This window comes from Hemiscyllium ocellatum, chromosome 6 (genome assembly GCF_020745735.1).
Source record: "Hemiscyllium ocellatum isolate sHemOce1 chromosome 6, sHemOce1.pat.X.cur, whole genome shotgun sequence".
NCBI lineage: Eukaryota > Metazoa > Chordata > Chondrichthyes > Orectolobiformes > Hemiscylliidae > Hemiscyllium > Hemiscyllium ocellatum.
The window spans coordinates 57,474,971-57,499,392 of NC_083406.1; the positions used below are offsets into that span (position 1 = coordinate 57,474,971).

Consider the following 24,422-nt stretch of genomic DNA (forward strand, 5'->3'; position numbering starts at 1 on the left):
AAAGTCGATGTGAGGATTGTCTGATTAGCCATGATCCTATTGAGGGGCAGAATAACTTGCTCCAGTTCCTGTTTTATGGTCTGATGGTCTGATGGAATGAAGTAAACTTCCCAGGAAAACTGCAGGCATTTAAGCTTTTGAATATAGTTGTGGGTAGCATATTGGCATGGATCGAAGATTGGCTGGCTAATAGAAAACCGTACATGCAAACAAGTCTTTTTTAGATTGATGATATGTTATGAGTGTTCTGCCCTGGAGATCAGTGTTGGGACCTTCACTATTTACAATTTAAATGACTCAGGTGATAGAGAGTATTGTTGTTGAACTTTCTGATGGCAAAGACAGGTAGGAAATAAGTTATGAAGAGGACTTAGTGAGCTTAAGTGAATGGGGTAAAATCTGGCAAATGGTAATAATGTGGGGAATCGTGACAATATTCATTTTTGTAGGAAGACTCAAAAAAAAAGCATATTATTGATTATGATGAGAGAGTGTAGAGCTCTCAGGTGCAGAAGGATCTGGTCATCATGCATGAGTTGGAAAAGATTAGTACACTAGCACAATGAGTAACAAGGAAAGCTGACAGAATATTATCTTTCATTATGAGCGAAATTGAATAAAAGTAGGGAAGTTGTGCTTCAGTTGTACGGGGCACTGCTGAGACCACTTCTGGAGTATGGTGAATAATATTGGTCACCTTATTTAAAGCAAGATGTAAACCTGATTAGGTTAGATTACTTACTTACAGTGTGGAAACAGGCTCTTCGGCCCAACAAGTCCACACCAACCCTCTGAAGAGCAACCCACCTAGACCCATTCCCCTACGTTTACCCTTTCACCTAATACTACAGGCAATTTAGCATGGCCAATTCGCCTAACCTGCACAACTTTGGACTGTGGGAGGAAACCGGAGCACCCGGAGGAAACCCACGCAGACACAGTGAGAACGTGCAAACTCCGTACAGACAGTTGCCCGAGGTGGAAGTTGAACCCAGATTTCTGGTGATGTGAGACAGCAGTGCTAACCACTGAGCCACTGTGCCACCCAAGTTAGAGGTAATTCAGAGTATGTTTACCAGACTAATTTCCAAAACAGGGAAATTATCTGGTGCAGAAAGGTTTGACAGGCTAGACCTAAATCTGCTAAATTTTAGAGTAAAAGGTAACTTGATCGAAAGATCTGTCTCTGGGGTCTTGACAGGATAAATGTGCAGAGGATGTTCTTATTGGAAAATTTAGAACTCAAACTATATTTAAAAATCGTTAGGTTGCCCATTTATAACAGCTGGGAAGAAAATTTTATTTCCAAGCCATAGTCTTTTGAACTCTTTTACTGAAAAGGTAGTTGGAACAGATTTTTTTGAATATTTTTAAGGCAAAACTAGGCAGATTCTTTATAAGAAAAGGGCTGAAAGGTTATCTGAATAGGCAGGATTGCAGATTTGAGGTTACAGTCACATTAGCCATGATCTTACTGAATGATAGAGCAGACTCGAAGGGCTGAATAGCCTACTCCTGCTCCTAATAATCATATGATCATAATGTGGTATGGGTTTGTTTGCCATTTTTCCCCACACGGTGAGTCCTGTGCTTGCCGCTAGGTTATATCACAACTGCAGGAGGAATTCCTCCAGAGGGCATTAATCACTAAATTTAAAAGCCTCGATTGGTGGCAAGGCAGAGAGATTTGTCCATTGGCATTCCCCAACACATTTAGTTGGGTGGAGACAGGAAGGTAGTGCAATCCCCATCCACCCTTCCTCTCCCAAACTAAATAGTCTCCTAACTTCAAACATATATGTGGGAGAGAATTACATTCAAAGAATCCAAAGAACTTTGCCCTGAGAAGTTTCTAGCTAAAACCAACTTTTGCAATAAGACATATCCTATATTTCTATAAGATAAGATTAGATTACTTACAATGTGGAAACAGGCCCTTCGGCCCAACGAGTCCACTCCGACCCGCCGAAGCGCAACCCACCCATACCCCTACATTTACCCCTTACCTAACACTACGGACAATTTAGCATGGCCAATTCACCTGACCCGCACATCTTTGGACTGTGGGAGGAAACCGGAGCACCCGGAGGAAACCTATGCAGACACTGGGAGAATGTGCAAACTCCACACAGTCAGTCGCTTGAGTTGGGAATTGAGCCCGGGTCTCAGGCGCTGAGAGGCAGCAGTGCTAACCACTGTGCCACCGTGCCGCCCACAAATTGCTTTCAAACTTCTTCTACCGAATCATTGATTAGCACAACACTTTGGAGTTGGCAGGTTTTTTGTTCTTTGTGTGAAAACGTAATAACTCATTCTTGAACTGTTGACATTTTAAGTAAATTCAGTGTTCAAAAGTTTATAGACTGACATCAAGTGAAGTTTTTCACTGAAGAAACAGTTTTGCCTTTTGTTTATTAGTAATTATTGGTTTGTAATGTCTTTTATTCCCTCTTTGATTTCAGTAGTCCATGTTGCAGCTCACATGGTCAACGCCCTGAACTTTTCTTTGTGCTTCAGTGAAGACTTTCCAGCTCTCAATGTCGCTCACTATCGGGATGAGGTCAGTGCCATGCTGTGCTTTATTATACTTTGTCACACAGAAAGAGTATTTTAAAGCCAGCTGTTAATCTTGTTGTGGTGATGAGGTAAATACAATGATTTTAATTCCTTGTTCTACTGTGGGAGGACATTGTTATCCCTGATCAGTTTAATGTTCATGTTGTGGAAAGTAATTTGGATGATGCAATTGGGAATGAAGATAATTTCTTTTAATGAAATGCACACTTCTGTTTTACAAGAGAATTGCTGGTCTGAATTTATGATTGAGTTAGTATTTGTTGAATGAAATGTAAGATGCCTGGTCGGCCATGATTTCTTGTGCAAACTTCAGCTCATTCCCACATGAATTATGTATCTGGGCTTTGACATTTTTATCTTGAAATGACACTGCACAAGAGACATACTGCTTACCAATGCTGAGATCTTCCATATTCCATAGGCCATTGATGATATATTTATTGCTCAGCTGTGTAGTACTTCAGACTTCAACAACTTTGGACCTGATCCTCATACTGGTGTTCGATCAATATTGCTGAGCAAATAACCCAGTAAGAACTTGCCACCCTGCTTTACTGGCAGGGATCAGAGGATGCCGGTGAATGGTGTGGTGGAAAGGAGGGCAGTATTTTTGTTTATGACCAGCAAAGGAAGCCATACCACGAGAACTAACTTGCATCAAGATATCAGCCAGATCAGTGTTGTGTTACAGTTAAAAAGAAATGCAGAGATATGCAGGAAGTTGGTCAGTGATCTTTTGTACTTAGCAAGGGTAAGTGCTGCCATCTTCTCTCTGTGACTTCTCACTTGGGAGTACCACTTACTCTGTCTCAGACACTGCAGATACATCTCACAATGCTCATAGGCGACAGCTATTATCTCTATGATGTGCATCTTGTCCACTCAATGGCTTTAGTCCACCTCATCTTCCCAAACGAATAACTCTTCCCACTGTCTGCATTTCCTATGCACTAACTAAGGATATCTTGTCAGCTTACCTGTTTATGTATCACTACTGATTGATGTTCCATCATTTTCCATCGTACTAGTCGTATCCTTTGTCTCATTGCAGGAACATTCAGCAAGTGGGCCTACAGGGCCAAGTACACTAGGGGGTTGATCAGCCTAGGGGGTTCACACTTAATATGTGCAGAAAATTGTTGAGCTGCTTGGAAAAGAGCATGAGCACTTGGGATGGGGTGATCTCCCAACAGTTCAGTAAACTTTATTATGCTGTACATGTTCTCCCACTGCCACCAATGCTAACTTGTTCTTTATCTGCATTGGCCTTTAACCTTGTTGTACAAATAATTTCATCTCGTCTCTCAGAAGCACTAATGGTATGCAGCAAAACTTGATCAAAATAGTGCCAGTACAGGAGACCCTTGCCTCAACCTGAAGAGCAAACCAATCAGTCCTCAAAAAAAGTATCTGCAAGGCTTCACCTGCACCCTTGACCAGCTCAGAGACTTTCACTTCAGTACATTCACTACTTGGATTAAACTTGGGAGCACAATCTGTTGACACATCACTGACATATGTATGCTGTTGGCTGAGGAAGAAATGCCCCAGGCCTTTAGCGCTCAGAAGATTGCCAAAGATCAAGAACCTGCTCAGCCTCAGGCAGACAATGATACTAAGCTCGTGGCCATTCACGATTTTGAAAATGCAGGTTTGTCAAGCAGTTAACATAATGAATGGAAGAGTCTACCAAAATTATCAGTACAGTGCTGACTGCCCCATGTGTGCATCTGGCTGTCTCCATGGAACAGTTGGTGACTGCAATGTGTTACAACAACAGTGAACCTCCCTTAATTAAACCAAACACCCAGAAAAGCTCACCTTGTCTCGTAATCTGTTAAAGTATGAGTGCCAAAGAGCTACAAAAATCTCTATGTAGAGAAAAAAATTTAGTAATTTATTCTTTAAGAAACGCAAGGACATTAAACAACAATTATCGACATGGGAATCCTCCTTTGTCTGATCGATCTATCTACCTCCACTCCATAACAATATACTGATCCGATTAAAAAACCTCTTGATTTAAGTTTAACCAAAAAAAAGTTTCAAAACCAGCCACTTGTCGCTGTGCCCTTTGGTACCTTTGTACTTTCCTGAGTCTTTTCTTCAGTCTTCTTTTCACATGAACGTTGTGAAACAGGTACCTTTTTTGGAGAGGCTGTGTATCTTCGTTGGTGCTCTGGCTAATTGTTTAAAATGCCTGATTTTTATACTCCAAAACATCAGACCGTCTCATTGGTTTGATGTCATCAAAACATTAAAATTCAAATTCAATTGAATTTTGGTATGTTGGGGCATAATTTAAATGGCAAAATTCAAATTTATATACCATGGCAACACCATTCCAGCCATTTGTTTCACAGTCAAATTTTGCATTTTTAAAGTGTTCAGCACATTGTGCTTGCAGTCAGTCCTTACCAGCTTTCATTCTCTTGAAGGTACAGTCGGTACCTACACCTTCATAACAAAGTTGAAATTGAGAAATGTTTTCTCAATGATGAGATTCTTTTTTTTCATTCTCACCATATTTTCCTAGCTCTCTGTTTTCCCATGCCATTTCAGGAAAGAAAATATTTGCCTGTTGGACAAAGAAACATAGGCTATATTTCTTCTTTTATTGTTACAGGGAGGCAGAATAAGTCTTATCATAACATTGCTTAATTTTTCTGGGTCAAGACTCTTTAAACATAGTAGCTTGCTACCTTACATGGAATAGAGCAAAGTGTCCCTGTGGAAGGCTGACAAGGGAGGGGAGGGGAGGGGAATATGGCTCTGGTGGTGGCATCTTACTGGAGATGGCAGAAATGGCAGTGAATGTGGATGTGGATGCTGATGGAAAGGTATGTGAGGAGGGGTCCCTCTCACTGTTGTAGGAGAGGAGGTGTGAGGGCCGAAGTGTGGGCGATAAGTCAGGCATGGCTGAGGGCCCTGTCAAACATGGTGAGGAATCCTTTTGTTGAGTAAGAAGATAGGAGTTCTGGAAGACCACTGGTCAAGGTTGGCTTCCATCAGGACACAAACAATGGATATGGAGGAAATGGGAGAATGGAATTGAATCTTCACAGAGATCTGGAAGTGAAGATATATAGTCAAGGTAGCTGAGATTTGGTGGGTTTGTTGTGGATATTGCCAGCCTGTCCCCAGAAATGGAAACAGATGTCAAGGAAGGGAGGAGTCATAGAGTCATACAGCATGGAAACTGAGCCACCAGTCCAACCAGTTTATAGCGATCAGAATCATAACAAAAAGCCCCCATGCTTTTTAAAATCTTTCTCCTCACACCTTAAAAATGTGTCTCCTAGCCTTAAAATTCCCCACCCTTGGGAAAAAACACCTGCCATTCACCTTCTCTAATGCTTTATGATTTTATAAGTCTAAGTTCTCCCCTCAACCTGCTATGCTCCAGTGAAAAAAGGTCCCAACCTATCCAGCCTCTAACCCTTCAATCGCAGCAACATCCTGGCAAGTCTGTTCTGAACCCTATTCCGGCTTAATGGTATCCTTAATAAAAACCAGAAGTGGACACAGTACTCTGCTGGACCAACAGAGAACAGAGTGGAAACTGGGAGTGAAATAGATAAACCTTTCTAATTCTGGATGAGGGGGAAACAGCACAGATGATGTCATTGATTATTGTTCCAGTCCTACTCTGACCCCCACCCACAGCTCTTTCTCTGGTAATGTCAGTGTTGAGTTGGTCACTGTTAATGCAGATGGAGAGGTCCAGGAAGGCAAGGGAGGTGTCTGAGATGGTCCAGGTGAATTTAAGGTCAGGGTGGAATGTGTTGGTGAAATTAGTGAACTGTTCAAACTCCTCGTGGGAGCACAAGGTGGTGCCGATGCAGTCGTCAATGTAGTGGAGGAAAAGGTGGGGTGTGGTGCCAGTATAACTGTAGAAGATAGACTGTTCCACGTAGCCAACAAAGAGACTGACTTGGCTGGGGACCATGTGGAGGTCCATATCAACCCCTTTCGCCTGGAGGAAGTGGGAGGATTCAAAGGCAAAATTATTGAGAGTGAGGACCAGTTCAGCCAAACAAATTAGTGTCAGTGGAAGGGTACTGGTGGAGACATTGGGAGAGGAAGAAACTGAGGGCTTAGAGGCCCTGGTCATGGCGGGTGGAGGTGTATCGGGACTGGATGTCCATGGTCCATCTCCATCAACGGTGACCGACTCAACACTACCATTTTCTACAAACCCACCAATTCCCACAGCTCCCTGGATTACACCACTCCCACTCTACCATCTGTAAAAACACTATCTCTTATTTCCCATTCCTCTGCCTTCGCCGCATCTGCTCCCAGGACGACCAGTTCCACCACAACAAACCAGATGGCCTCCTTTAAAGACCACAATTTCCCCTCCAGCACATCTCATCCACGTCCTGCACCTCTAACCTTGAGCTCTGCCCTCCAACTATAAAAAGAACATAACCTCTCTGGTCTAATCTCCGTATACTTCGCATCATCCTCCGCCATTCCCACCACCAGAGATAGCTTACCCTCCCCACTGTTACCTCTGCGACTACCTTGTCAGGTCCACCCTCCCCTCCCTGCACCTTCTCTTGCCACTGCACGAATTGCAAAACCTGCTCCCTCACCTCTGTCCAAGGCCTCAAAGGAGCCTTCATATTCATCAAAGTTTCACCTGCACTTCCACACATGTTATTTACTGAATCCATTGCTCCTGATGTGGTCTCCTCTACACTGGGGAGACAGGATGTCTACTTGCATAGTGCTTCAAAGAACATTTCAAGGACACCGGGACCAATCAACCCTCCGCCCTTCGGCCAAACACTTCAATTCCCCCTCCCCCTCTGCTGAGGACGTGAAGGTCCTGGGCCTCCTCCATTGCCACCCCCTTACCATCCGATGCCTGGAGGAAGAATGCCTCATCTTCTGCTTCAGGACACCCCATGGCATCAATGTGGATTTCACCAGTTTCCTTATTTTCCCTTCCTCACTTTATCCCAATTCCAACCTTTCAGCTCAGCACTGCCCTCATGAGCTGTCCTACCTATCCATTTCCTTCCTACCTATCTGCTCCACTCTCCCCTTCTGCCTATCACTACTATCCCCACCTCCATCCACCTATCACACTCCCAGCTGTCTCCCCCCAGCCCCACCTCGCTCCCATTTATCTCTCCACTCGCGAGGCTCCCAGCCTCATTTCGGATGAAGGGCTTTTGCCCTAAACATCAATTTTCCTGCTCCTCAGATGCTGCCTAACCTGCTTTTCCAGCGCAGCACTCTCAAATCTAATCTCCAGTATCTCAGTTCTCACTTTCACCAAAAGTGGTGGGGGTGAATGTAGACAGTTTAGATTAGGAGGGGGTAGGCTCTATTTTCCTGAGTCTTGATCCAGTTCTCAGTTGTTACCTTTCCAGTTTAATATTGGATCGTGGACAATAATCTAATTTTTCTTCATGTGCATCAGTAAAGAAAAGGCTTTCATGAGAATCCATTTTTAGAAGAAATCCTTTTTTAAAAGGATTTTCGTGAAAACCTTTTTTCTTTTAATGATATGCAAGAGGATGGATTACATTATTTCAGCGCTGGTTAAGTTCAAGTCTAAGCTTTTGGTCTTCCACTTAACAGGACTGAAATATAAGAACACCAACTTAGAAAAAGAATTTAGACTATTATAATAACATTGTACCAATTGTCACTTCCCGTCCAAGTTGATTTTCTTGTTTTTCCATTGGGTCAAGAGAGAACTTCAATTTTATCATTTTTCAGTAATGTTTTAAGTTCTCTACAACCAAACAATGTTTTTGAGAAATATTGATGTTCCTATTTTGCTGCAAACTGTTTTATATGCTGAATGTTCAGATTCTGATACCTCCATAGTGGTGATAAATGCTCCCTTTGGTTTGTGCAGAATTAATTTTGTTTATCTATGCTTTTCATAGGGGAGTCTATGAATGGGGGCTGCAACAGTAATCTGTTTAAATTAGGTTAGATTACTTAGTGTGGAAACAGGCCCTTTGGCCCAACAATTCCACATCGACCTTCCGAAGAGCAACCCATCCAGACCTATTCCCCTACATTTACCCCTTCACCTCACCCTACGGGCAATTTAACATGGCCAATTCACCTAACCTGCATGTTTTTGGACTGTGGGAAGAAACCGGAGCACCCGGAGGGGAGAATGTGCAAACTCCACACAGACTGTTGCCTGAGGCGGGAATTGAACCCGGGTCTCTGGCACTGAGGCAGCAGTGCTAATCACTGAGCCAACATGCTGCCCATAAATTACTCTGGTATTTTGTAACTAAGGTTACTGCTCTGTGCTTTCATGACAATAAATTCCAAAATTTTTAAATGTTTTGGGGGGGTGTGTGTGTGAGTGAGTGTGTGTGTGTGTGAGAGAGAGTGAGAGAGAGAGAGACAGCTGTTATGGTAACTGGGAAAAGTCAACTGCAGTTTTTATTGCATGAGAATCCAAACCATATGCTGGTATTTTGGGAATTAGTCCACAGTGCTGTCCAATTCTTTTTATATATCTTTATTCTTGTAGATGTCTCTATACTTCTATTTGGTTAGTATTTAATGAAGAGGCATGTCTTGGGTCCTGTTCTAAGTATGGGAAAATGTGAGCTGAGATATTTGTGGCCATGTCTATGTACGAAAGTTATGAGAAATAAAATTCAGGCTTGAAGTTTTTAATGGCGTAAGTATGCCCTTTCAGCATTCCAGTTTTTCTGATTCACTGTCAGGATCCCCACAGGTGGGCATCACTTGCCAAAAAAAAAACCCTTTTCTTAGCACACCAAGGGATCATTTTCTGCTTGTCTTTTTTTCCTTCTTGTCTCATGTTTCCAACATAAGTTAATCCTTTTTTTCCACTCCCTTGAACTTCTGCCTCTTACCTCTTCTCCATGTACTGAATAATGCTAAAGATCACACAATACCAGCCCTGTAACTTTGTCCATCCCAGACCAACTTCGGCTGCTCCACATTATGGCTGAATAATGCTGGCATATCTTTTTTTAATCACAAAACTTTCTCCATAGGGAGGCATGAGATGGGGTTGAGAGCACACTATTTAATTTATCTAATTCTGGTGTTCTTTTGAATAAGAATAAAATTCAAAATATTTTCTTTTTGAAACCCAATATTTCAACTGGTTATGCCTCAAAGTACTTAGATTATTTTTTTGACACAATTTTTCTTTTACCTTTGTATTGTTTGAGAAATTTACAATGTAGAACATTACAGCGCAGTACAGGCCCTTTGACACTTGATGTTGCGCCGACCTGTGGAACCAATCTGAAGCCTATTTAGCCTTCATTATTCCATTTTGATCCATATGTTTATTCAATTATCATTCAAATGTCCTTAAAGTTGGCGAGTCTACTACTATTGCAAGCAGGGCGTTCCATGCCCCTACTACTGAGTAAAGAAACTATCTCTGACATCTGTCCTATATCAATCACCCCTCAGTTTAAAGCTATTTCCCCTTCCGCTAGCCATCACCATCCGAGGGAAAAGGCTCTCACTATCCACCCTGTCTAACCCTCTGATTATCTTGTATGTCTCAATTAAGTCCCCTCTCAACCTCCTCCTCTCTAATGAAAACAGCCTCAAGTCCCTCAGTTTTTTCTCATAAGACTTCCCTCCATACCAGGCAACATGCTAGTAAATCTCCTTTGAACCCTTTCCAAAGCTTTCACATCCTTCCTATACTCTGGTGACCAGAACTGTACGTGATACTCCAAGTGCGGCTGCATCACAGATTTGTACATCTTCAACATGACCTTGTGGCTCTGGAACACAATTCCTTTACCAGTAAAAGCTAACACACTGTATGCCCTCTTAACAACCTTATCAACCTGGGTAGCAATTTTCAGGGATCTATGCACATGGACACACAGATCTCTCTGCTCATCATACTTCCACGCTTTGTACCATTAGCCCAGAACTCTTTATTCCTGTTGCTCCTTCCTTACTTCTCTGTATTAAACTCCACTTGCCACCTTTCAGCTCAGCTGTGCAATTTATCTATGTCCCTCTGTAACCTGCAACATTCTTTAGCACTGTTCACAACTCCACTGACCTTAATGTCATTTGCAAATTTACAAACCCATCCTTCTACACCCTCATCCAGGTCATTTATTACAACGACAAACCGCAGTGGACCCAAAACAGATCCTTGCAGTAAGCTACTAGAAACTGAGCTCCAGGATGAACATTTCCCATCAACCACCATCCTCTGTCTTTATTCAGCTAGCCAATTACTGATCCAAACTACGAAATCACCTTCAATCCCATGCCTCCATATTTTGTGCAATAGCCTACCATGGGGAATCTTATCAAATGCCTTACTGAAATCCATATACACCACATCAACTGCTTTACCCTTATCCACCTGTTTGGTCACCTTCTCAAAGAACTCAATAAGGTTTGTGAGGCACGACCTACCCTTCACAAAACTGTGTTGACTATTCCTAATCGACTTATTCCTTTCTAGATGATTATAAATCTTCTCTCTTATAACCTCTTTCCATCACTTTACCCACAACCGAAGTAAGGCTCACTGCTCCATAATTACCAGAGTTGTCTCTACTTCTCTCCTTGAACAAAGAAACAACATTTGCCATCCTTCAATCTTCTGACACTATTCCTGTAGACAATGACGACATAAAGATCAAAGCCAAAGGCTTACAAATCTTCTCATTCGCTTCCCAAAGAATCCTAGGATGAATCCCATCTAGCCCAGGGTACTTATTTATTGTCACACTTTCCAGAATTGCTAACACCACCTCTTTGTGAAGCTCAATCCCGTCTTATCGCGTAATCTATATCTTAGTATCCAAACGTGCTTTCTGCCTTCATAATACTGTCCTTGAACAACAATACCATACTTCCCCCTCTTTTACCAGCTTCTCCGTTCTGACTGAAACATTGAAATCCTGGAACCTGCAACAACCATTCCTGTTCCTGCTCTATCCATGTCTCCAAAATGGCCACAACATTGAAATCCCAGGTACCAACCCATGCTGCAAGTTCACCCACCTAATTCTGGATGTTCCTGGCATTGATGTAGATATACTACAAACTACCTTCCAACTTGCAGGTGCACTCTTGTGACCTTGAAACTATATTTCTGTCCTCACTACTCTCAACCTCCTGGACACTGGAACTACAATTTAGGTTTCCATTTCCCTGGTGAATTAGTTTAAACCCTCCCAAAAAGCATTAGTAAATTTGCCCCCCCAGGATGCTGGTACCCCTCTGGTTCAGGTATAGACCATCCTGTTTAGAGAGATCCCACCAATCCCAGAATGAGCTTCAATTATCTAGGTATCCGAAACCCTCCCTCCTGCACCATTCCTGTAGCTGTGTGTTCAACTTCGCTCTCTCCTTATTCCTTGCCTCACTAGCATGTGGCATGGGTAACAAACTAGATGTAACAACTCTGTTTGTTCCGCCTGAAAGCTTCCACTCTAGCTCCCTGAATCTCTGTCTTAAATCCCCATCCCTTTCTCTACATATGTCATTAGTGCCTATGTGGACCACGACTTAGGGCTGCCCTCCCCCTCCCTCCCACTCCCCCTCCCCCTCAAGGATCTCAAAACTACGGTCTGAGACATCACAAATCCTGGCAACACACCAACCGTGAGTGTCTCTCGTTCCGATAGAATCTCCTATCTGTTCTCCTAACTATGGAGTCCCCAGTGACTAATATTTTGCTCCTCTCTCCCCTTTTTCTTTTGAGCAACAGGGACAGACTGTGCCAGAGACCTGTATCCCATGGCTTACCCTCAAACAGTATCCAAAATGGTATACTTGTTGTTGAGGGGAATGGGCACAATATATCGGCCACTGTTGGTTCCCTTTCCGTCCCCTGACTGTAACCCATCGGCCTTTTTTTTTTGTACCCGAGGTGTGACTACCTCCCTGTAACTCCTTTCAATTACCCCTCAGCCTCCCAAATGATTCGAAGTTCATCCAGCTTCATCTCCAGTTCCCTAATCCGGTTTTCGAGGAGCTGGAGTTGGGTGTACTTCCCGCAGATGAAGTCAGTGGGGACACTAGTGGTGAATATTACCTCTCACATTCTGCAGGAGGAGCATTTGACTATTCCCACCATTCCCACTATTCTAAATTCCCAAAGAGACTCCTGAAAAATAAAGAATAAAAAATAACTAGTTACCTTACCAATCCTGTACACAAGACCTTTTTTTATTTTGGTTAGATGGGTGGGAGACACTACTTAAGTAGTGTTTTAGGTAACACAATCACCCAAAAATATTACTTCACTCAGTCAGCAGTCCACTTGTGCTCAGGGTGCGCTCTACCTATTCACCTAGATACGTTTTTAAAGCTTACCTCCCTGCAGCCGCCGCTTCTCTCTGTCTGTCTGTTTGTCTCTCTTTCTCTGTCTCTGTGTGTCTCTCTCCCCGCTGCTCCTGGGAGACCTGACTCTCGAGGTATTTCCCATTCAAATTTCCCTCTCAGGGTAAATTTGAATGTTAATATTTTTGGTGTTATGATCTACTTAGTGCTTTAAAAATGCAAAACCAATGAGTTGTGACATTCATCTGTTCACAAAATGCATTCAGGTAGAAAATACATCAAAAGATTATCCATTACTGAGGAAATAAAGTTCAATAGTCAATCTCAGCAAGGATGCTGTGGTAGATTGATTTAAGGGATAATAGCTGGAGAAAAATCTAGCTTAAATTTTGATTTCATTTGCGTGTTCAGTTGACTATTTTGAAGCATAGGAAATAAATCCAGTTGATTTGTTTTTTTTCACAAAACTCTGCATTTCTTAGATAATTAAATCATCTCATATGTATAATGAAACTATGAAGCACATCATTGTTGCCACAAATGTTAATATTGGTGAATCTTTGGAGTTAGCTAGTAATGGAGTTAGTGCATTTTCTGGTCAAATATTTTAATACTTGCTTGGATCTCCTTATCAGAAGACAGTGTTATGAAGAAGAGAACAATGTTAAATGAGGCAGTTTAACACTCAAGACTAGTGACTTTAAGCATATGACCATATTTCTTTCTCCAGGATCCCAGGAGGTTTCTCTTCACGACACGTGAGTTTCATTTGTGTATAATTGCTTTTCCAATTACAATAAATAATCATTATTTGAATGGGGTACTGTCTGTGCTGAGATCTAATTTTGTTTGAAGTTACTGTGCAGAATCTTGTTGAGGTTTCAAAGGTCTCAGTTGTTGGCTCACCAGCAACCCAGCCAAAGACTATCACCCGATGGAGCGTCGCTCCGAAAGCTAGTGTGCTTCCAATTAAACCTGTTGGACTATAACCTGGTGTAGTGTGATTTTTAACTTAAGGGAGTGGCAAAGCTATTGGTAAGCCTTCCCCTGAAATCAAGACCACTACTGAAGCGTGCCAGATAATCCAAGGCCAACAGCTCTTCTGCTCACACAAGGGGAGCCATGGTTTCTGTAGGAAATGAAACATCCACTGAGGTCCCAGATTCATGGAGTGATCCAGATGAAAGTTGGTAATGTGAGTGAGGGGACTTTCAGGGTGTGAGTGGAGGCACTGGGCAACAAGAGCCCTCAGTAATACCAACATCTGTATTACCAACAGCGCCTGGAGACCCGGGTTCAATTCCCGACTCAGGCGACTGACTGTGTGGAGTTTGCACGTTCTCCCCGTGTCTGCGTGGGTTTCCTCCGGGTGCTCCGGTTTCCTCCCACAGTCCAAACATGTGCAGGTCAGGTGAATTGGCCAAGCTAAATTGCCCGTAGTGTTAGGTAAGGGGTAAATGTAGCGGTATGGGTGGGTTGCGCTTCGGCGGGTCGGTGTGGACTTGTTGGGCCGAAGGGCCTGTTTCCACACTAAGTCTAATCTAATCTATCCATTTCCTAATGTCCAGTTCTTCAATCAGGCACTAAGTACCTTTTTGATTGAGGGACCTCCCCTTCCCCACTTGAGGTAAAAAGCTGGATACCCTATTTTAATTGTCATGCCACATGGCAACAGGTTTGTCTCATTGGATTAATACTGGAGGTGATAGAATGACCCTTTAAATGGTGGTTAACTATTCATGGCTATGAGTCATGAAAGGTATACTGTGGGCCTTTTGTCTAATTTAATTCTGGAGGAGATGGGAAGATGGAAGCAAACAGATTATGTCACATCCCACTTCCAATATTGCCAGCAGTAAGAGTGGAAGATTCTGCATTGAAAAAAATCAAACTGCTCATATTTACCTGGCTGTTGGCACTGAATGATTTATGGAATTATCCTTTGTGAAGTCTGTAATGGTTTGTCTTGAGATTAAGCTGGTTGGGAGTAAATCATGCCAGATATCTGGTTTACTACTATTGTTACAAAGTGTATGAAAGGTTCCATTTACATGAGAAATTATGCTTTGTCAATAATTAAAAGAAGGTTTTAAAAAAATCCAGGTCTTGAGATAATCTTTTTGAGACTTAACAGTTCTAACTATTTTGCTTTTTTGATTGTGATACTTGCTAGGCTCTCTCTGAGGGAGGTTTGATGAGTTTTATGGTCCTCTTATCAATGTTCCTATAAACGTGCTCCTATTGATTTGCCACATATTGTTATCTCTTTTGTGAAGCTGTTTAGTTTTATGATTTCAGCAACTACTAATCTGAAGTAATTCTATTGTTAATAATTTGCTATTTAGTTCCAGGAGTAACTGGATTTTTCATGGTCCTGGTGCTGTTCTTAATGTGTACATCTTCATCATATTCTTTAAGGTAAGAATGATCATTGACAACATTAGCTTGATTAACAATTGAGAATGAATGAAGTAACTATTAAAAGTTAACTTCTTAAAATTTGTATTGTTAATGTGGGCTGTTGTCTTTTTTGCTTTGCAGGTTTTCCAATTTTGATGTCTTTTGGTATACACATAACCTCTTCATAGTATTCTACATTTTACTTTTGCTTCATGTGACTGGGTAAGTATGTTGAAGTAACACTTTTTTTCAAACGTTTTATTTTATTTAATGAACAAATGCTATGTTGATCTGAAGTCTATAACAATTACCATACGTTGTACGTTGAGACTTGTGGTAATTGTAGTGCTTGTAATGAGGCCAACCAGGTGGACCTCCAAAGATCTGAGGATCAGGAGGAGGATCTGCATCCAGGTCAAGGGAGCGTTGCTGCTGACGTGACCCACTCCCACTGCTGGTGTCTGGGACCCCACCCGGACTTACTACTGCTTCGGGCCCGCCTCGGCCCCTCCCAGGACCTCCACTGCTGCTGTTAAAGGTCCACCTCCACCACTACTACCCAGGACTTGCCTTGGGGAGCCTCTCAATAAGTCTGCTCCCACCGCTGCGACCAAGGGCCTGTCTAGGACTTGCCTGAGGCCTGCCTCCAACATCGCTGCCTGGGACTTGCCTTGGGCCCCACCCCACAACTTCCACCACTGCTGCGACAAGAGGCCTACCTGGGACTTGCTTTGGGACCCTCCCAAGACCTCCACTGCTGCAACCTGAGGCCTGCCCCCACCGCTGTGATCCGAGGCCTGCCTGGGACTTGCCTGAGGCCTGCCTCCACCACTATTGCCTGGGACTCGTCTTGGGCTCCTCCCCAGGACCTCCACCACTGCTGTGACCTGAGGCCAGCCTCCACCTGCTGTTGCTGCCATTGTCTGAGGCCTCACCTGGACTTAACAACACAGCTGGTTCCCGGGGCCTTCTACCATTCAACAGCACAGTATGGAGAGTTCCAAAATTGCAGGACCCAGCCGCACCTACGCCGGGGTAGCCGCTGCCTTAGGGGTGGCTACTCCAACCCTGGCTGCAACCCCGACCCCCCCCCCCCCCCCTTCAGGCACCTGACTAAGCGCCTGGAGGTCAAGGCCTATCCCCACCCCAACATGACCATAGAGGCTTGCAGCAAGGCCATGGCTAGTGTGGTCAGCCCATTGGCCATCGTCGCTGCGGCCAGATGTACGGCAAGGCAGTCTTTTTCCTGAAGACCGAGCAGGTGGTCCACCTGGCCATGGAGAGGGGGCTCACTGGGGGTGGGACACATCTGCCCATCGACCCTTTGAGGTTACGGTCCAGAGGGTCGTGATCTCCAATGTCCCGCCCTTCATTGCCAGTGAGCTCCTTCTTCCCCACCTCACCACCTTGGGGGGAGATCCGGTTGGGTGTCCAACCACTCCTGCTTGGTCTTGAGGACCTTGCCCTCCACGTATACTCCTTGCGATGCCAGGTGTTTGTTTGCCTGACCCGGGAGGAGGTCAGAGGGCTCTTTTACCCTCCTCCACGAGGACGTGGCCTACCGCATCCTCTGGACAGCGGATGGCGTGCGGAGCCACCTGTGCCACGAGGTGGGGCACATTAGAAAAACTGTCCCACCGAGAAGGTTGCCCAGCCCACACCAACAGCTGAGGGTCGCGCCGCTGCACCCCCTCCCCCGAAGTCAACGCCACAAGCCCCGGCAGCAGGGTCTAAGCCAGAGGCTTCCAATTCTTCAGCCTCTAGCAGGGAGGGGGAGGTGAGCGTCTGGCCGGAAGGCACTCAGGAAGATGCAATGTGCCAGGCCCGTTCAAGGGGAGACCACCCTATCACATTCCCCTACAACTAGCTCATGACCTGCCCTGCCCTGGCACAACAATGCCCCACAGCCCATGCCAGTGTTGCCCCAGGGAACCCTGACCCCCCCCAAACCTGTACCTGATCCTGACCCTGCTGCACCCACTGACCCCATACCCAACCCCCACCCTGTTACAGAAACCCCTGGGGCTTCAACACCTGGCCCGAGGAGCCTGAGCCCCACTCAGCCCACACCCTGCGGGGAACCACCGCTGCCTCACCTCCTGCAGCAAATGTGTCTCTGGGTCCCTGCCCTACCTACCTTCACCTGATTAAACCAGGAGTGGGACAGGAAGTGACATGGCTGGCCCTCCCCACCCTGGCCACACCCCTGCCTTCTCCCAGCCAATAGTATTCTGGGAAAGGCTTGGGAGGAGGAACCTCAGGCCCCATGACCACCAAGGCGGGCGGGGAAGGGAAGGCCCATAAATTTTCCCCCCCTGTCTCTCTGGGGAAGAGGTGCTGGCCCTTGGAGGGGAGAAACATCCCAGCAGCGTGCTGGTGGCGCTGCACTTCTCCAAGGGATGAGCCTATGGTGTCTCTCGCCTGTCCCGCACCACGGCCTGACCTGCCTGAACCCCCGGGGGCTACAGCAGGACCTTCTGCTGTCATAACTCCACTGGCCCCGGGGAGAACTTTAAAGGCTGCATGGGCTGTGGTGCGGGTGACAACGGCAAGCTCTCCACTGGGTCATCGAGCGGTGGAGGGGAGGCAGGTTTATTCTCCTCCCTTCCAGACTGTGTTTTTCTGGGGGCCTTCTCCCTGGGGGAGAACCTTTTCCCCCAAGAGCCGGACATCCAGGTGTCGGGAGAGGAGCGGGGCCCTGAGCCTCTGCTGTCCGATGACCCGAACTCAGGGCATTCCGGGAAGGGGTGCGCCGAGGAAGGTACCGTTGGTGGCTCTGGGGGTGGGGGTCGCCGGGGGTTTGAGGCCAGTTGGCGGTGCTGGACCAGCCCCCATTCTCTTGGTGGGGGAGGGGTCAATGACTGAGGGTGACCTCCCGGAGGAGGGTTCGGGATCGGTGGTGGATGCTGGGGATGACGCGGAATCTGTCTCCAGCGGCATTTTTGAGTCCCAGGTGCCCCCCCCGCCAATCTCACCCTCATCCCTCTCAAGGAACTCTGGGAGTTTGTCGAGGAAATTGAGTCGCTGGGATAGAGCCCAACTGGCGCTCGACCACTGGAGCTCCTTTGAGAGTGTCTACTGGTCGGCCCACGCTGCTCGCCAGGCGCCTGGGCTCGACGTGAGCGAGCAGAAGCAAGTCAGGCACTTCCTGGGGGCACTCCTGGTGAGGGCGAGGGACTTCTTTGCCCCTCCCAAGTCCTCCCAGTAAATGTATATAGTTTGTAACTGTACTGGTGGTGGTTGCATAATGCTTCCGACATGAAGACCACTATTGCCAGCCTCAACATCAATGGCAGCAGGGAGTCACAGCGCAGATTCCAGACCCCCTCGGTCCTTCGGGATGGGAGATATGTGGTGTGCTTCCTGCAAGAAACCCACGCTACCCTGGGAGACGAAGCCACCTGACTCTTGGAGTGGTAAGGGAGGGAGGGGGTGGTGGGGGTCTACATGAGTCACCTCACCCGCAGATCTGGTGGGGTGGCTATCTTGTTGGCCCTGCATTTTCAGCCGGAGATCTTTTGGGGTCAGGGAGCCCATGCCAGGCCATTTGCTTCGCCTAACTGTTTGGCTGGGGGGCTCTGTGCTTCACTTGGTGAGCATCTATGCTCCCCTGGCTGGGCCGAGGCAAGTGAGCTTCTTTGGAGAAGTGTCCGCTCATCTCGCCTCCATCGACGAGAGCCAATGCGTCATCCTCGGGGGAGATTTTAACTGTGTCCTCGAGGACAGGGACCATGGCGGTGCCCGCACCGGTTGGGTGTCGGGCAGGAGGTTGGGGGACTTTGTCAAGTCCTTCGAACTGGTGGACGTCTGGCAGAATTTCCATCCTGACTCCATCGCCTTCGCCTTCGTGAGGCCTGGGGTCGCAGCGTCCACAATCGACAGCCTGTACGTTTTGTGGGCATACACCTCCTGTTTTTTAACGGCCTCCATGCGGCAGGTGTCATGCACGGACCATCACCTGGTGTGGGTGGAACTCCTTCCATTCGGTGCCGGGCTCGGCTCCGCGCACTGGCACTCTAACAACCTGTTGCTGGAGGATGAGCGGTTCCGGGACTCGTTTTGTTGTTTCTGGGCCAGCTGGAGAAGGAAGCGGGGACGCTTCCCCTCCCTGAGGCTATGGTGGGACGTGGGCAAGGCTCACGTCTGCGTCTTCTGTCAGGAGGAAGCAAGGGGCTCGACAAATAGGTGGAAATCCAGGATCGGGGAGTTGGAGAGGGAGATGCTCGACCTGGAGTCATGCCTTGGTCAGCCCGATGCGGACCCGGCCCTGCGCCGGGTGTACGAAGAGAAGGAGGCTGTACTCCGGAAGTCCCACGCTCCTGATGTTTGGGCACCCGGTACAGAGGATGGAGGGCAGGTCTGAAGACCTCCTCGTGGGTCTGCTCCTGGGCCTGGCCAAGCGGGCCATGGAGGGGGTCGTTAGAGCCCGACTGCCTGCCCCCCTTCCGTGGTTACGTTAGGGCCTGGGTGTCTTTGGAGAAGGAGCGCGCGGTCTCTACCAACACCCTGGAGTTGTTCAGGGAGAGGTGGGCGCTGCAGGGAGTGGAGTGCATTATTTCCCCCTCCACCTCTATTTTGATTTAATCCCTGCCCTCCCCTTCACTGCTTGATCACACAGCATTGCCCTTTGCTGTGAAGGGCACTGCTTGTCACTGGCCACTCAGGTGTTTTCCTATCTTCCTGGTGGTGGAAATTGAATAAAGATTCGTGCTCCTTGTCTCTTTCGGTCTCTCAAAAGAGGGGAAAAAAAATGCTGAATATGGTAAAATTTGATAAGACTTGAAAACTGACAGAGGGATCACAAAACACAATTAATCTGTGTCATCTGCACTTTGGTAATCTTTACAAAGGAAGGCTATCCTTGCTTTAGGGAGAGTGTAATGAAGGTTAACCATTCTGCGTAACTGCTTTGAACAATGAGTGAATAAAAAGGTAGACTAGATCTATCTTGTTTGGAACTTAGAAAAGTTGAAAGGTAATCAAGTAGAAATATATAATAGCCCTAAGGAATTTAACTGATTAATGTAGGATCATACTTCCCCCTGGAATGGAGAATCCGGAACTTGAGCTTATGGTCCTACAATAATGGGTCAGTTAATTGGGATCAAGTTGGGGAGAAATTTTTTCACTTAAATCTTTAAAATTCTCTTCTGTAGAGAACAGTAGATGCTTTGTTATTGAATATATTAAATTCGGAGAATGACATATTTTGGATGGTAAGGGAATCTGGTTGATCGTCATCATTACAAAGCAAGTCGATCAAGTGTGAAAGGACCTAACTGTTAGAGTGGGTCGATGACAAGTGGTGAGGAAACCAATAAGAGGGGAAAGGCTGTTTGATCTCGTCCTCCAAAATTTACCTGTTGCCGATACTTCTACCAATTGTAGTAGTCAAACCTACCCCTATTGTAAGTCCTTGTGGAGCAGAAAGAATGTCCTCGCATTGAGAATGCTGTGCGGCACTATCACAGTGCTAAGTGGGAGAGACTTTGAATAGATCTCGCAATTCAAAACCAGACATCCATGAGATACTGTGTGTTATCAGTAATACTGGAACTACATCCAACCAGAATCTATAAGCTCATGGTATGGCATATCACCTATTCTACCATTACTATAAAGCTGGGGGAGATTAAATTTGTTTCAATGAAGAATGCTAGAAGATGTTTCAGGAGTAGCACCAGCCATACCGAAAAATGAGGTGTCAACTTGGTGAACCTCTAATATAGGACGACTTGTAAGCAGCAAGTGATAGACAAGGTTAAACTATAAAACAAGCATTGAATCAAATCAAATCTCTGCAGTGCTTCCACATCCAGTCATAATTGGTGATAAACTACTAAATAACCAACAGAAGATGAAGACTCCACAAATTTCTCAGTCCTTAACACTGGGAAAGCCCAGCAAGCCATTGCAAAAGACAAGGCTGTAGTCTTTGCATCTATCTTCTGCCACAAGTGACCAGTGGATGATCCATCTTGTACTCCTCCTATGGTCCCCAGCATCATAGATACCAATTTTGAATGAATTTCATTAATTCCATATGATAGCAAGAAACCGATGAATGCACTAGAATTTGTGCAGGACATTGGTTCTGGTGACGGAACTTGGCATATTGAGTGCTATTATGCTGCTGTACAGGCTGGCCTCTGTCTGACCATATGGAAAATTGCCCAGATGTATCCTGTGCACAAACTGCAAACAAATCCAACCTATTCACTTTAATGTCTGATCACTCTTTATTCTCAAATCATCAGCAAAGTCGAGGAATTGATTACTGGCAGTGGTTTCAGGCAGTACTTGTAAAGGAATAGCTTGCTCATTGATGGTCAGTTTGTGTTTCATCAGGGCATTTTGGTCCTGACCACATTATATCCTTGATCCAAACACAGACCAAAGTGCTGAACTCCAGAGTTAGAGTGAGAATGACTCTGTAAAATCATGGCAGCATTTAATTACTTATAGCATCAAGGAACTTGAAAAGCTGGAGGCAGCAGATCGGGGAAATGTCTCCACAGATTGGAGCTGTACCTAGCTCAAAAGAACAAAAACAGAAGTTGTATGAAAAGCTCAGCAGATCTGGCAGCATCTATGAAGAGAAATCAAAGTTAACATTTCAGGTCTGGTGGCTCTTCCTCAGAACTTGCTCAAAGGTAGCTGTGGTTGTTGGGGAGTCAATCATTTGAGCCACGCAGGATTTTCTCATGATAGGATCCTTGGCCCAACCATCTATAGCTGCTTATCAATGACCTTCCTTCCATCATAAGATTGGAAATCGGGATGTTCACTGTTGGCTGTGCAATGTTCAGTATTATTCTCAACGTCTTTAGATCCCTGAAGCAGTCCATGTCCATAATACAGAACCAATTTCAGTATTCTGGTGTAGAGGGAGGCCATTCCACCCATTGTCTTTATCAGATTTGCAAATCCCCATCTTAACTTAGTGCCATTCTCCTGCCTTTTTTTTTAGATTAGATTAGATTAGATTACTTACAGTGTGGAAACAGGCCCTTCGGCCCAACAAGTCCACACCGACCCGCCGAAGCGCAACCCACCTATACCCCTACATTTACCCCTTACCTAACACTACGGGCAATTTAGCATGGCCAATTCACATCTTTGAACTGTGGGAGGAAACCGGAGCACCCGGAGGAAACCCACGCAGACACGGGGAGAACGTGCAAGCTCCACACAGTCAGTTGCCTGAGGCGGGAATTGAACCCAGGTCCCTGGCGCTGTGAGGCAGCAGTGCTAACCACTGTGCCACCGTGCCGCCCTTTTCTTCGTATCATTTCTATTCAGGAAGACCTAGACAATGTCGAGGTTTGAACTGATAAATGGCAAGTAACACGTGCAAATTACAAGTGCCAGGCAATGATTCTCTTTTGTTGGAGCTAATCTAACCATCACTGGTGAACATTCAATGGCATTATCATCCACTGAATCCCCTACTATCAACATTCTAGGGGTTGTTATTGACCAGAAACTAACCTCGTTCAGCATGTTACTGTTGTGGCTAACAGAGCATTTCGGAAGCTATGAATACTGTGGCAAGAAACTCACTTCCTGGTTACTCAATGCCTGACCAGTATCTGCAAGGCACAAGTCACTCCCACTTGCCTAGATGAGTGCAGCTGCACCAACAGTCAGGCTTGATACCATCCAAGACACAGCAGCCTGTTGATTGGCACCGCATTCAATCACTGTCTCCACCACTGATACACACCGTTGCCACTGTGCATCGTCTATTAGATGCACTGTACAACAGTGCAATGTGACTCACTCAGACTTTGTCAGCAATTTCCAAAACTGTAACCTATACCACTTGAGGAGAAGGACAGCAGATGCATTATAGCACCATCAGTTGCAAGTTCCTCTCCAAACCACACACCATCACGATGTGCAACTATGCGACCATCCCTTTATTACCATTGGGTCAAAATCCTGGAGCTCCTTCCTTTCTGTCCCCACACCCTGAAGTACAGCAGCTGTTCAAGAAGACAGTTCACCACCATCTTTTCTCGGGAAGTTATTGATGAGCAATACTTTCTGGCCTTACTGGTGATACCTGCACTTCATGAACTGATTTGGAAAACGGTGCAGCAGTGAAATGAGGAAGAGGTGGAAGCAGAGTTGGCTGTAATGATAATGAAGCACTTACTTGCTCTCAGACCTTTCATTGACTGAAATACCAACAATGTGTCCTTTGACACAGCATTTGCCTCCAGTGGGCCAATGGACAGGACTGATCTTCTAACTATAATTTGCTCACTAGAAGTGAGATACCACATCAGTTTTACTGCAGGATTCATATGAAAACTTTAAGGATGCGGTTTACAAGATGAGGCTGACAGATATACAAACATTTGAGACATATGCAGGTCTCCATCAGTCTGTTGTCATTGTTAGTGAGCATGGAAAAATGTCGCACCAATTCTGACCCCTTCTGCACTTCCCCCCCCAACCCCCCGATTCAATTAGATTTGCACAGAACATTGAGCCCATCCTTTCTGGTGTAGAATTGGTGGCCAACCCATTTACTACACCTTTAGACTCGACTATGATGCAGCATCTTAACATCTGATGTGTAATTCAGTGTCATTGCTTAACTTGCTGCCACAGATGCTTAGATTGTTGTTGTCATAATTCTACTTACCAGAGTGGCTTTACATCAGCCCAGCAGCTTACCCTCCACCATGTGGCTGGGTTTGCTGAAAGCTCCAGGTGAGTGGCACTGGTTTCATTGAGCAGGACTTTCTAGTCCTTTGTTAGGGGCACCAACATTTGTGTTCCTTTTATGCTACTCTGCCAGATCCAAGCTGTTGTTTGTGAATTATCCAGTCCAGGTTGCTCCCACCCAGGCCATAATGGTACAGCCCAAAGCCAGGTCTTCTACAGCCATTGTTACTTTGAGGTTGACCAGCCAGTATCTGTGAAGTTACATAGAAAAGCTGGGACTTTTTTCACTGGAGTATAGGAGGTTGAGGGGAGACCTGATAGAACTGTACAGAACGATGAGAACCATAGACAAAGTTAGTTGTCTTTTCCCTAAGGTGGGGGATTGCAAGATTAGAGGACACATTTTTAAGATGAGGAGAGAGGTTTAAAAAAGACCTCGGGGGCAAACATTTTACACAGAGGGT

At 45.6% G+C, this 24,422-nt stretch overlaps 1 protein-coding gene across 5 annotated transcripts in view; it reads left to right on the plus strand.

Moving 5' to 3' along the window:
- The window catches only part of LOC132816706 (NADPH oxidase 4), a 172,276-nt gene that overhangs the window by 47,938 nt on the left and 99,916 nt on the right, over window positions 1-24,422 (plus strand). For 4 of the 5 annotated variants that reach the window (XM_060826590.1, XM_060826593.1, XM_060826594.1 and 1 more), the window contains 4 exons: window positions 2,463-2,560; window positions 13,610-13,637; window positions 15,225-15,297; window positions 15,421-15,501. In XM_060826590.1, the coding sequence (XP_060682573.1) occupies window positions 2,463-2,560; window positions 13,610-13,637; window positions 15,225-15,297; window positions 15,421-15,501 (280 nt within the window). The remainder of the gene's footprint in view (window positions 1-2,462; window positions 2,561-13,609; window positions 13,638-15,224; window positions 15,298-15,420; window positions 15,502-24,422) is intronic. The other variant, XM_060826592.1, reaches the window with a different exon arrangement.